Here is a 12,500-nt window from a genome sequence, read left to right on the forward strand (position 1 = left end):
ATATCAAATCTACTTTTAATAGCCTAGAGCTTAATGTCATTTTCTCAATGGCATAAGTCTGTCTGTCTGTCTGTCTGTCTGACTGACTGACTGACTGACTGACTGACTGACTGACTGACTGCCTGACTGACACACACACACACCTTCTTGACTTAGAGAACTGACAACAAAAAAAAAAAAATTCCTAACTTCCTTTACAATTAAAATAAATAAACTAAATAAATAAAACATAAAAAACCACATTCTTTGGGCTATTTTTTGGGCAACCTTATCTTTGGGCTATTTTTTTTAGCTACTGGGCTATCTCTTATGGCAGGCTACATTTGGGCTACTTCTTGGGCTATTTCTGCCGCTGGGTTGGGGCAGAGAAGTTAGGAGACTCTCAGATCGCCTCAGTATGGTCCTGGCCAGTTACATGGTCAGGTCAAGGGTGTGGGAGAGGTCATGTGATCTTATCTGCAGGAGAGAGGGAGTGTGAGAGAGAGAGAGAGAGAGAGAGAGAGAGAGAGAGAGAGAGAGAGAGAGAGAGAGAGAGAGAGAGAGAGAGAGAGAGAGAGAGAGAGAGAGAGAGAGAGAGAGAGAGAGAGAGAGAGAGAGAGAGAGAGAGAGAGAGAGAGAGAAATCTTCCTTTTTATCTCAATATTTTCAATTTGATTATTTTTAAACATTATTATTATTATTATTACAAAACCTTCTTCTGTGTCTGCATCTGCTTGGCTGTGCTGGTGGTGGTGGTGGTGGTAGTCGCTGTCCTCACAAGGGGGGCTGTGGTGATGGTGGTGGTGGTGGTAGAGAGAGAGGAAAGATTATATTAGAAATGAGTAATAATAATAATAATAATAATAATAATAATAATAATAATAATAATAATAATAATAATAATAATAATAATAATGATAACAAAAATAGACACAACCCACCAAACTTACTTAAATTCTGAATATAAATGACTAGAGAATTAGGCATAGACTGTTCTGGGCTGTGCAGTGCTGTGTCCAGCCTTGGCACTGCTGCGTGAGGGTGTGTGGAGGCCCGTGGTGGGTGTGGCTGGCTGCGGCAAGGCTGTGGTGACCTGAACTGCAGCGAGGAGGAAGAGGAAGAGCACTGTTTCCCTCTCCTGTGACCCCTGACCTCACTCCCGGTCTCCCCAGCCCTTGTTTCCAGCTGTCCGCGCTCCTAGAGTCACACAGGGGATTGGTAACACTGGGGTCACTATTGCCAGAGTCACATGAGAGGTCTAAAGCCTGTAGTGGCTTCCGTTTTATGTGTGTGTGCGTTTGTGTGTCAGTGTCGCGCCTTCCTCTTGTCCTTCTCGTTCTTCGAGTTATTTTTCTCCTTCCCTGTTCCGAGATTTTCATCTTGTTTAATGGTGAAGTCTTGTCTAAGTCTCGATACACTGGTAAATATTGCTGGAGGACACAGATGCACCCCCTATAGCAGTAGCCGCAGTAATAGTAGCAGTAGTAGCAGCAGAAGTAGCAGCAGAAGTTATGAGTCTTGTTTTAAAATGATCCTTCGAATTGATGGTTCCTCTTTCTGTCCGTTTCTCAATCTTGTGCCTTGTGTGTGGTCGTCCTGCTTCCCTCACAGCATCCACAGGGTGTGGTGATGCTGTGGCTTGCTGTTCAGTCCTCACTAGTCCCTGGGTCCCTGCTGTGTGCCACTGTGTGCTGTCATCTCCCCCAGTGCTGTTTATGACAGGTGATGCAAAGGCTAAGCTTAATATTTCATCCTGTGCTGTGTGCTGTGGTGTTCTGAGGGTGTCTGGGGAGTCCGTGATGCTGTGCTGTCCCCCTGGCTGCTGTGGGATGCTGTGCGTTGGCTCTATGGCGTTTGGCGCTGTGTCTATGTGTGTCAGTTCGTGTGTCTGTTCATTCTGGTTAACCATTTTGCTGTGTGCTGTTTCTGGCCACTGTGGGAAGGATTGGTGTGCTGTGTTCTGGCATCCAATGCTGTAGGAGGCTGTGATGCACTGTGGGAGGCTGTCAAAGGCTGTGGGAGGGCTGAGAAGACTGTGTGAAGTCAACTGGGTCCAGGCTTGCGTTTTGTGATGCAACTCTGGGCACCCACTGTCGGCATTCATGGGGTGTGTGGGGTGCATGGGGTGCGGCAGCCTCCCCCAGGGTGTCCACGGGGTGGCATGGAGGGGCGTCCGGGGTGTGGGGTTGGGGGAGAAGCAGGGGTACCACTGTCTGAACCCCAAGTCTTCAAAAATTCCCTTTGATTTGATTTTGAGACATGACAGCTGTTTGGGGTGTGTTCCTGCCTCTCCCCAGGGGTGTGTGGGGCCTGGGGTGTGGGGAGGGTGTCTGGGGTGAAGGGGTGATGCTTCCCATACCTTGACCTGTGAGGGAGAGAGAGAGAGTGAGTGTGTGGCTTGACCTGTGAGAGAGAGAGAGAGAGAGAGAGAGAGAGAGAGAGAGAGAGAGAGAGAGAGAGAGAGAGAGAGAGAGAGAGAGAGAGAGAGAGAGAGAGAGAGAGAGAGAGAGAGAGAGAGAGAGAGAGAGAGAGAGAGAGAGAGAGAGAGAGAGAGAGAGAGAGAGAGAGAGAGAGAGAGAGAGAGAGAGAGAGAGACAGGGATATTAGAGGGAAAATTAAACCTCACTAATCTGGGAGAGCTGAGTGATTTATATCTTGTTAAGTGAGGGGATTCAACACATATTTATAAGGATCAAGGGGTTAAGAGAAAGAAAGGTGAAATATATTGAAATGTTTCTTCATTGCAGCCTCTCCCAGTCCATCCCAGCCTCTCCCAGTCCATCCCAGCCTCTCCCAGTACATCTCAGCCTATCTAAATTCATCCCAACCTATCCTAACCCTTTCCAATTCATCTCAGCCACTCCTCTCCAGCATCTAGCCCCTCCCAGCTCCTCCCAGTTCTCCCCAGCATCTCCCAGCCCCAAACATACCCGCCAGGCCTGCAGGGAAGATTGCCAAAGTCACAAAGGCCATGAATATGTTGAACAGCTGAGGGAAGGCAGACTTGAAGGTGTGCCACTAAGGAGTCCTCGGCTTCCTTCTGTCGTTCTTTGAGGATTTTTTTCACCCTGTCGTGCATCGCGTCGTGGTAATGGAATAAGTGCTGTGGGAGGAAGTGACGGTGAGTGTGTGTGCGTGCGTGTGTGTATGTGAGAGTGAGTGAGAGCCTTATGATGTGATTCAAAGCATAAAATAATTATAATAATAATAATAATAATAATAATAATAATAATAATAATAATAATAATAATAATAATAATAATAATAAAGTAGGTAAAAGGTTCATTAATTAATTATGTGTCTTTTTCTTGGTGTATTTTAAGGATTTTGGGTGTGTTTGGGTGTGTTTTGAGGTGTGATGTTGATGGTGGACTTAAAGGTGCTGCTGATGTTCTGTGGGTGAAGGAGGAGGAGGAGGAGGAGGAGGAGGAGGAGGAGGAGGAGGAGGAGGAGGAGGAGGAGGAGGAGGAGAGGTTATTCTTATCAAAATCCTCCTCCTCCTCCTCTTCCTCCTTAACCAGCGTCATGGAGGAAGAGAAGGGAGAGGAGGAGGAAGAGGAGGAGGAGGAGGAGGAGGAGGAGGAGGAGGAGGAGGAGGAGGAGGAGGAGGAGGAGGAGGAGGAGGAGGAGGAGGAGGAGGAGGAACAGCTAATTTTGTTCCCCTCAATACTGTCTTTCTACCTTCTTCCTCCTCCTCCCCCAAATATACCCGAATCTTCCCTTTTCTCCTCCTCCTCCTCCTACTCTTCCTCGTCCTCCTCCTCCTCCTCGTGCTCCTATTTCCTATTGACATATTGTTAAAATTATCATGACTCTCTCTCTCTCTCTCTCTCTCTCTCTCTCTCTCTCATACACACACACACACACACACACACACACACACACACACACACACAAAGAATTATGGGTATATTTATCGATTTTGGACTCTCATATATAGAGGGGAGGAGGAGGAGGAGGAGGAGGAGGAGGAGGAGAGAGGGAATGTAGGAAAAGAGGGTAAAGAGAGAGAGAGAGAGAGAGAGAGAGAGAGAGAGAGAGAGAGAGAGAGAGAGAGAGAGAGAGAGAGAGAGAGAGAGAGAGAGAGAGAGAGAGAGAGAGAGAGAGAGAGAGAGAGAGAGAGAGAGAGAGAGAGAGAGAGAGAGAGAGCGGCCGTGGCCACTTGGCGGCCACGCCCCAAGTGCAGGACATGTCCACGCACCAGGTGAAGCTGGCAGCCCACAGCTGGCGTAGCACGCACCTGTCCCCACTGGCGCTTTAAATTTTTACTATTTTATTGTATTAACATTATAATCTTTATGTTAAGCATGTATAGTGTTATTCCTGTAAAAAAATACTATCATAGGCTTTTTAAATAATTCCACACTCAATGTGGAATTTTAAGCCTTTCTGTAAATATTTGTTTAAAAAAGAGAGAGAGAGAGAGAGAGAGAGAGAGAGAGAGAGAGAGAGAGAGAGAGAGAGAGAGAGAGAGAGAGAGAGAGAGAGAGAGAGAGAGAGAGAGAGAGAGAGAGAGAGAGAGAGAGAGAGAGCAAAGTGGTTCAGAATACTGGGCCCAAATGTTATTATTGTAACTACCAGCAGATATAAACAATGCTCTCTGTTGCTCAGCCCACAACTAACTGCCCTGCCTGTCTGCCTATCAATATCTAGTCCTTTCCTAGCTCTTTTAATATGATTTCTCAGGTGGCCCATTGCTGCCTCTGCTCACCTCTCACTGCTCACTCTAAGAAACACCTTTATTATGAACAATGGTAAATGAATGAATGTGTGTGTGTGTGTGTGTGTGTGTGTGTGTGTGTGTGTGTGTGTGTGTGTGTGTGTGTGTGTATATATATTTCTAAAACTACTATTGATATTATAGAGTGACAATGACAATGTAGACTCTGAAAACAAAGTAGCTTGTTTTCTAACCTTTTGTTTGTTAATAAGAGGAGTATGAATGACAAAGGGTTCCTCACTGGCATCCATCTGGCTACTGTGGTGGTGGTGTCCTTTCTCCATCTTTCACTTCCCTTCCTTCTGCGTGGACGTAGCTCTTCAGAGGGGCTCTGCTCACTCGCCCGTCTCTCTTAACCTCATTCGCCATTGAGACTGAGTATCCTCAGGCTCTGGACTTACAAAGACACCACCTTCTTCTGAATTCTCAGAGTCACTGGTGCCATGCTTTCTTGAAACAACTCCTGGTATCTCAAAGGACCTTAAGGTAGGTCCTTCTAGCTTAGCCTCAGCTTGTGTCAGGAAACTCCACCGTCCTACAGATCTGCAGCAGCCTTTACACCTGAAAGATAAGCACAGAATATATAACATACAGCTTTTCAATATGGTAATTTGGCATATTTTGTTTATTTACTGGCCATCATCAAAACATTACTCACCGGAGAAAAGCTCCTGGGCCTCTTGACCACCCACTCAATGTAAGAAGTACACCTGTTATTTTGACAACAGACATGTCCTCTGTGGATTGTCATTTTCCCAAGAGCTTATCATCAACACCCTACAAGAGAAAAAAAGATGCCAAATGAATAACAATGAATACTATGTAAATTTCAAGATTCAAATCTCCATATTTGCTTGACTAATTCACTTCTATCTTTTCTTTCCACAATGGCTAAATAATGTCATTTGCTTGTTCTCATCACTCTCATACTAGTAGCTCAGCTACTAGTATGAGAGTATTTTATTAATACACTTTAAACTCCTGACATAATAATTCTAACATTTCATTTGTTTTTTTTTGTCTTTTTTTTTATCATAAAGCATTGGATTTCTTATTGATAAGAGATTAACAATATGAAATCTTAATATCCATTTGTAAATCTTGCCATAAAACTAATTTTTCTACCTTCTATGTCAGTCATAAATCCACATCATAGATTTTATGAATGAAATGAAGTAAGTATGTAAATTATTTCCATTATTTTTTTTTTTTTTTTTTTTTTTATGTAGGAAGGATACTGGCCAAGGGCAACAAAAATCTAATAAAAAAATGTCCCACACTCTCTCTTAGAGATGATGCATTCAACCATCAGTCTTTTACCATGCTCTCATAGATCTTGGCTACAACATTTATCAGTACAACCAGTCTAGTTTATAGTGTTCTGTGCCTTCTTTCTAGATTGGAACAGTATAAGCTCTCTTCCAGTCCAATATGACCCTGCACTCCCTCCCTCCCCCCACTATCAATCTTACTCTGATATCCCTGTGAATCCTCCTGAAGTGTGTGTGTGTGTGTGTGTGTAGTCTTTAACAATAAGATAGAGAGAGAGAGAGAGAGAGAGAGGGGGGAAATTAGTAGCTACACTCCCTTCATATCCAGTTTGACACTCCATTTAGTCCTTGTACTTTTCTTACATCTTGTGATTCCATAATAAATTAAATATGGTGACTCGTACACCAGCCTCAGAGTCCCTGTCTAAGAAGGGGCACCAAAAATGTCCCCAGGTCGGACTGGTCTTCTGGTATTGACCCTAAGTGTTTTGACGTCCATCAACTTTTTCTTCATTAACTTTTGCAACATTGACAGCCTTTGACCTATTTTTCTCTCTCCTTTATTAAACTACTGTTCTCTCTCCTCTCCTAAACCTAATCTTTTCATCACTAAAACACAGGTGTCTGACAGTAGCCCCTTTTCTCTTACCTCCTACTTTCTCTATCCATATTTTTAATTCAAAGCTGGATGTTGTATATATGTGCACAACAACTTAACTTACTCTCATGTCCATGCTCTTCAATCTTCCAAATTCTCCAAAATTTATCTACAATTACAAAGTCACTCTGGAATCAAATTGATATGTGCTGTATACCTTTCACCAAAACTCCTCTGACTATAAAAATATTCTTTGACTACTTAACTTCCAAAGTGCAGCACATTCTGACTCTTTTCCCTTTGGCAAAGATCTCCATATTCTTGGAGAGTTCACTGTTCATCACCAGCATTGGCTTTCCTCTCCCTTCACAGACCATCCTGGTGAACTAGCCTTTGCTATCCTCCACAACCTAGAGTAACTGGTGCAACACCCTACTCATATTCTTGACTGCCTTGAAGATATGCCTAACAGTCTTGATCTTTTCCTCATCTCTAATACTTCTGCTTATGCACTTATCCCATCTTCTCCATTGGGCTCCTCTGATCACAACAAGCGTGTACTGCTTGCATGTCAGGATAAACATCTCACACTTTAATCATCTCACTCAACAATGAAGGAGAAGCAGGTCTCTCTCTCTCTCTCTCTCTCTCTCTCTCTCTCTCTCTCTCTCTCTCTCTCTCTCTCTCTATTCATATTCCTATAAAATGTGTTGATTTAATACAATAACTTGTCATTCCATTACCAGAACAGCACTCCAAGATTAAAAGATTTTTTGTTAAGTAGATGTTAGAAGCTGGTGCCCTTCATTTAGGTCAGTGGTTCTTAACCAGGGGTGCTCGCACCCCTAGGGGGTGCAAGGCCAGTTCCTAAGGAGTTCAAGGATGGATAATTAAAGCAAAAATATAGTTTTATATACACAATATTTTTTTCAGCAAAAAATAATAATAATAATAATAATTTTGTTTGGTACACCAGTGTTCTGTAAGCTTTGTGAATGAACATTAAAAAAGGAAAAAGTGGTTTTGTTATTAATACAGACCACATCAACTTTGTATTTTAGGTTTTTTTTTTTTAATTTCAGCAATTCAGGGGTGCAAGAAGTGAAAGGGATGCATACATTGATTACTATTAAATCTCCTCTTTCACTCTTCTTTGTTCCAATGTTGGCAGCTTCATTTCCTCAAACATTTCTTCATATGTTAATTCTTTCAGTTCAGTTCACACACACACATCAGGGTCTCTCTCTCTCTCTCTCTCTCTCAATAACCAGAGAGAGAGAGAGAGAGAGAGAGAGAGAGAGAGAGAGAGAGAGAGAGAGAGAGAGAGAGAGAGAGAGAGAGAGAGAGAGAGAGACCTGATATGTCTCTCTCTCTCTCTCTCTCTCTCTCTCTCTCTCTCTCTCTCTCTCTCTCAATAACCAGGTTGACTCATTAGCTTAATTGACCTATCCGCTTACCCCACCAGAGAGAGAGAGAGAGAGAGAGAGAGAGAGAGAGAGAGAGAGAGAGAGAGAGAGAGAGAGAGAGAGAGAGAGAGAGAGAGAGAGAGAGAGAGAGAGAGAGAGAGAGAGAGAGAATTTGTTTATCTTACCTACCTACCTACCTACCTACTCTCTCTCTCTCTCTCTCTCTCTCTCTCTCTCTCTCTCTCTATCTTATTGTTAAAGACTACACACACACACACACACACACACACACACACACACACACACACACACACTTCAGGAGGATTCACAGCAGCTTAGAGAGAGAGAGAGAGAGAGAGAGAGAGAGAGAGAGAGAGAGAGAGAGAGAGAGAGAGAGAGAGAGAGAGAGAGAGAGAGAGAGAGAGAGAGAGAGAGAGAGAGAGAGAGAGAGAGAGAGAGAGAGAGAGAGAGAGAGTGGGAGTGCTTATGCAGGACACACACACACACACACACACACACACACACACACACACACACACACACACACACACACACACACACACACACACACACACACACACACACACACATGTATTTAATTGAAAAAACTTATGCTAATATTTTTTTTTTCGTTTTTATATCAAGAGATGAAATTGAAAAGTAAAAATAATAAATAAACAAATAAATGATAAAAGTTTGGAAAAAATCATTGAAATATCATGAGAGAGAGAGAGAGAGAGAGAGAGAGAGAGAGAGAGAGAGAGAGAGAGAGAGAGAGAGAGAGAGAGAGAGAGAGAGAGAGAGAGAGAGAGAGAGAGTTGTATATAGGTATTATTAATAAGACTGGAGTTCATTCATCATGCACCTCTCTCTCTCTCTCTCTCTCTCTCTCTCTCTCTCTCTCTCTCTCTCTCTCTCTAAACAGGTAATTATCTGCAGTATTATTATCATTATTATTATTATTATTATTACTTATACCAGTGTTATCATTAATTATTACTATTATTAATGTTTTTGTCTAAGTTGCTCAAAGTGAACTAATAACACTATCACTTAAATCAATGAATGGAATACACTCAGTAATCAGGCTGTTAGTGGCGAGTCATTGGAGCTTTTAAAAGATTATTATTATTATTATTATTATTATTATTATTATTGTTTTTAATGTAGGAGGGACACCAGCCAGGGGCAACAAATACATTATGAGTGACAAGTGGATTTCAATAAGTGTGTATCATACAAGGGCTGCCACCTACTGGTCTCAGTGACACTGTGAACACTACACTGGATGAAGAGGAAGGCTGCTGGGAGAGACAGAGAGAGAGAGAGAGAGAGAGAGAGAGAGAGAGAGAGAGAGAGAGAGAGAGAGAGAGAGAGAGAGAGAGAGAGAGAGAATTTCCGTCTCAAAGAGGTGTTCTCTCTCTCTCTCTCTCTCTCTCTCTCTCTCTCTCTCTCTCTCTCTCTCTCTCTCTCTCTCTCTCTCAATGATCCTGGAACACGTCAACAAAAATGTAATTATTTCCACATAATTATTCCTCATACAAGCGTGAACTACATAAATATACGACTAAAACACACACACACACACACACACACACACACACACACACACTTTTTATTAAATTGATGCTTCCTACCTGATCTGCAAGTCTCTATCATTGGTCACCATTTAGCCTTGTCCCTTCCCTTCCCTTCCCTCACCGCGATGTGAACCAGCACAGGACTTTCACTCTCACTCTTAACACACCTCCACAATTAAACCACTTGTCTCTCAACACGCGAAATTTGGCTGTTTTTTTTTCCTTTGTCCCGAGAAGCTAAGATTAGACACACATTCTACACACACACACACACACACACACACACACACACACACACACACACACACACACACACACACACAGTTGAAAATCGTGGTGGTTAAAATTTACCAGCGAGTTTCGTTTAACACTGAAATATTACAAGCAAGCATTTTTTTCTTTTTTTTTTTTTACAAGGGAAGGAACAAAAACCATTCTCTCTCTCTCTCTCTCTCTCTCTCTCTCTCTCTCTCTCTCTCTCTCTCTCTCTCTCTCTCCCTTTTTTCCTGAAAGAATAATAATTAAGACAGAATGAAGAGGGAGAGAGAAAGGGAGAGTGAGGAGAGGAAGGAAGAGAGAGGAAAGGAAGAATGAAGGAAAGTGAGGGGTTTCTGAGATAATTATCTTCCTCCTCCTCCTCCTCCTCCTCCTCCTCCTTGTGCTACTCACAAATAACTGATTTCCCATTATTTTGTTCTCATTGAAGTTGTTGTTGTTGTTGTTGTTGTTTTGGTGGTGGTGGTAGCAGAAGAAGCAATAGTTGTATTATTATTATTATTATTATTATTATTAGTAGTAGTAGTAGTAGTAGTAGTAGTAGTAGTAGTAGTAGTAGTAGTAGTGTGTGTGTGTGTGATTGACTGATTGTTTATTAAATGCTCAAATTTTATATAATTAATTACTATTCACGCTGAAATTCACAAGGTATGGACAGGTGTGTGTGTGTGTGTGTGTGTGTGTGTGTGTGTGTGTGTGTGTGTGTGTGTGTGTTCAAAATACACACACACACACACACACACACACACACACACACACACACACACACACACACACACACACACACACACACACACACACACACACCTGGACACACGCAAACACCAGCACACTAAATAAACACCAAGTTACAAACACGAAAAAAAAAAAAAAAACACAACACAGGACAGGACGTGTACTGTAAACAAAACACCAGCACCTCAGTTTTTCTCTTATTTCCCGGGCCCCCGCTGCCCCCCACGCGACCCCCGGGTACTCATGGCGCCCCCGCTCTCCCTGGGTACTGAGAAATGCCTCCAATAACAAGGAAAAGCGTCATAATCTCACCATTTGTAAAGTCTCCAAACACAGGCGTCTGGCTGCGAGTCCAAGTGTTCGGGTGAATATGGCGCTGGCTTCGTCTTTAGTATTATTGTTTTTCGTATTTCCTGCTTGTCTATGTGTGTATCTTTATTTTGTTGGGTTTTTTTGGCTGTCCATAATTACTGGGAAATTCCGCTAATAAGGAAAGAAAAGTAATAATCTCACAATTTGTAAATTCTCAAATCCTAGTGTTCGGGTGAGTGGCGCTGGCTTCGTATTTATTTTTATTATTGTTTATCGTATTTTCTCCTTGTCTATGTGTCATTTCGTTTTATTGGGTTTATTTATTTATTTATTTATTGTATTTAGATTTAGTTTGGGTGTGTTATTTGTGTTTTGTGCATTTTTTTCAAGATATGGTTATAACAGGCTTACAACACACTGGTTTCTTTGATTATGAATATTGAACTGGTTTTATAATGCTATTCCAATATTCTTCAGCTTTTTTGAGTCAACACATTTGTTTTTTAGTGAACGAAGTACAGCATGACAAAAATAAGACCAGCTCTTTGTATTAAAGCCTAAATTTTAAGTGTTCGATATTGTGTTGCATTGCAGGAAATTACCTGCCAACATTTCATCAAGGCAGAGAGAGAGAGAGAGAGAGAGAGAGAGAGAGAGAGAGAGAGAGAGAGAGAGAGAGAGAGAGAGAGAGAGAGCAGCAGCAGCAGCAGCAGCAGCAGCAGCAGCAGCAGCAGCAGCAGCAGTAGTAGTAGTAGTAGCAGTAGTAGTAGTAGTAGTAAGAGTAGTAGTAGTAGCAGTAGTAGTAGTAGTAGTAGTAGTAGTAGTAGTAGCAGTAGTAGTAGTGGTAGTAGCAGTAGTAGCAGCAGCAGCAGCAGCAGCAGCAGCAGCAGCAGTAGTAGTAGTAGTAGTAGTAGTAGTAGTAGTAGTAGCAGTAGTAGTAGTAGTAGTAGTAGTAGTAGTAGTAGTAGTAGTAGTAGTAGTAGTAGTAGTAGTAGCAGCAGCAGTAGTAATAAACGCCTTAAAAACTAACGAAATTGCGTCTGGAATGAGAGAGAGAGAGAGAGAGAGAGAGAGAGAGAGAGAGAGAGAGAGAGAGAGAGAGAGAGAGAGAGAGAGACAAACTTGATCCGAACTAGTCTTAATAAGCTGATTATTATTATTATTATTATTATTATTATTATTATTATTATTATTATTATTATTATTACGAGATCTTTTTAAATCTCTCTCTCTCTCTCTCTCTCTCTCTCTCTCTTTCTCATTCCAGACACAATTTCGTTAGTTTTTTTTTTAAGGCAATTTACTTCCATTATTGAGAGAGAGAGAGAGAGAGAGAGAGAGAGAGAGAGAGAGAGAGAGAGAGAGAGAGAGAGAGAGAGAGAGAGAGAGAGAGAGAGAGAGAGAGAGAGAGAGAGTTTTGAAGCTTAACAATGAAGGAATTACGAAGAAAATCATTCTCTCTCTCTCTACAATAGGAGAGAGAGAGAGAGAGAGAGAGAGAGAGAGAGAGAGAGAGAGAGAGAGAGAGAGAGAGAGAGAGAGAGAGAGAGAGAGAGAGAGAATGACTGACTGACTGACTGACTGACTGACTGACTGACTGACTGACTGACTGACTGACTGACT

General features: G+C 42.2%; 1 protein-coding gene across 4 annotated transcripts in view; it reads right to left on the minus strand.

The window, feature by feature from the left end:
• Positions 1-12,500, minus strand: part of LOC135112888 (uncharacterized) — a 42,131-nt gene that overhangs the window by 4,348 nt on the left and 25,283 nt on the right. For 3 of the 4 annotated variants that reach the window (XM_064027834.1, XM_064027835.1, XM_064027832.1), the window contains exons 2-5: positions 5,358-5,476; positions 4,894-5,260; positions 930-2,344; positions 1-765 (exon numbers count right to left, since the gene is read on the minus strand). The exon at positions 1-765 is cut by the window's left edge and continues 4,348 nt beyond it. In XM_064027834.1, the coding sequence (XP_063883904.1) occupies positions 1,382-2,344; positions 4,894-4,983 (1,053 nt within the window). In that variant the 5' untranslated portion in view covers positions 4,984-5,260; positions 5,358-5,476 and the 3' untranslated portion in view covers positions 1-765; positions 930-1,381. Of the gene's footprint in view, positions 766-929; positions 2,345-4,893; positions 5,261-5,357; positions 5,477-10,877; positions 10,898-12,500 lie in introns of those variants that run through there. The other variant, XM_064027833.1, reaches the window with a different exon arrangement.

The sequence above is a fragment of the Scylla paramamosain genome, chromosome 24 (genome assembly GCF_035594125.1).
Source record: "Scylla paramamosain isolate STU-SP2022 chromosome 24, ASM3559412v1, whole genome shotgun sequence".
Taxonomy (NCBI): domain Eukaryota; kingdom Metazoa; phylum Arthropoda; class Malacostraca; order Decapoda; family Portunidae; genus Scylla; species Scylla paramamosain.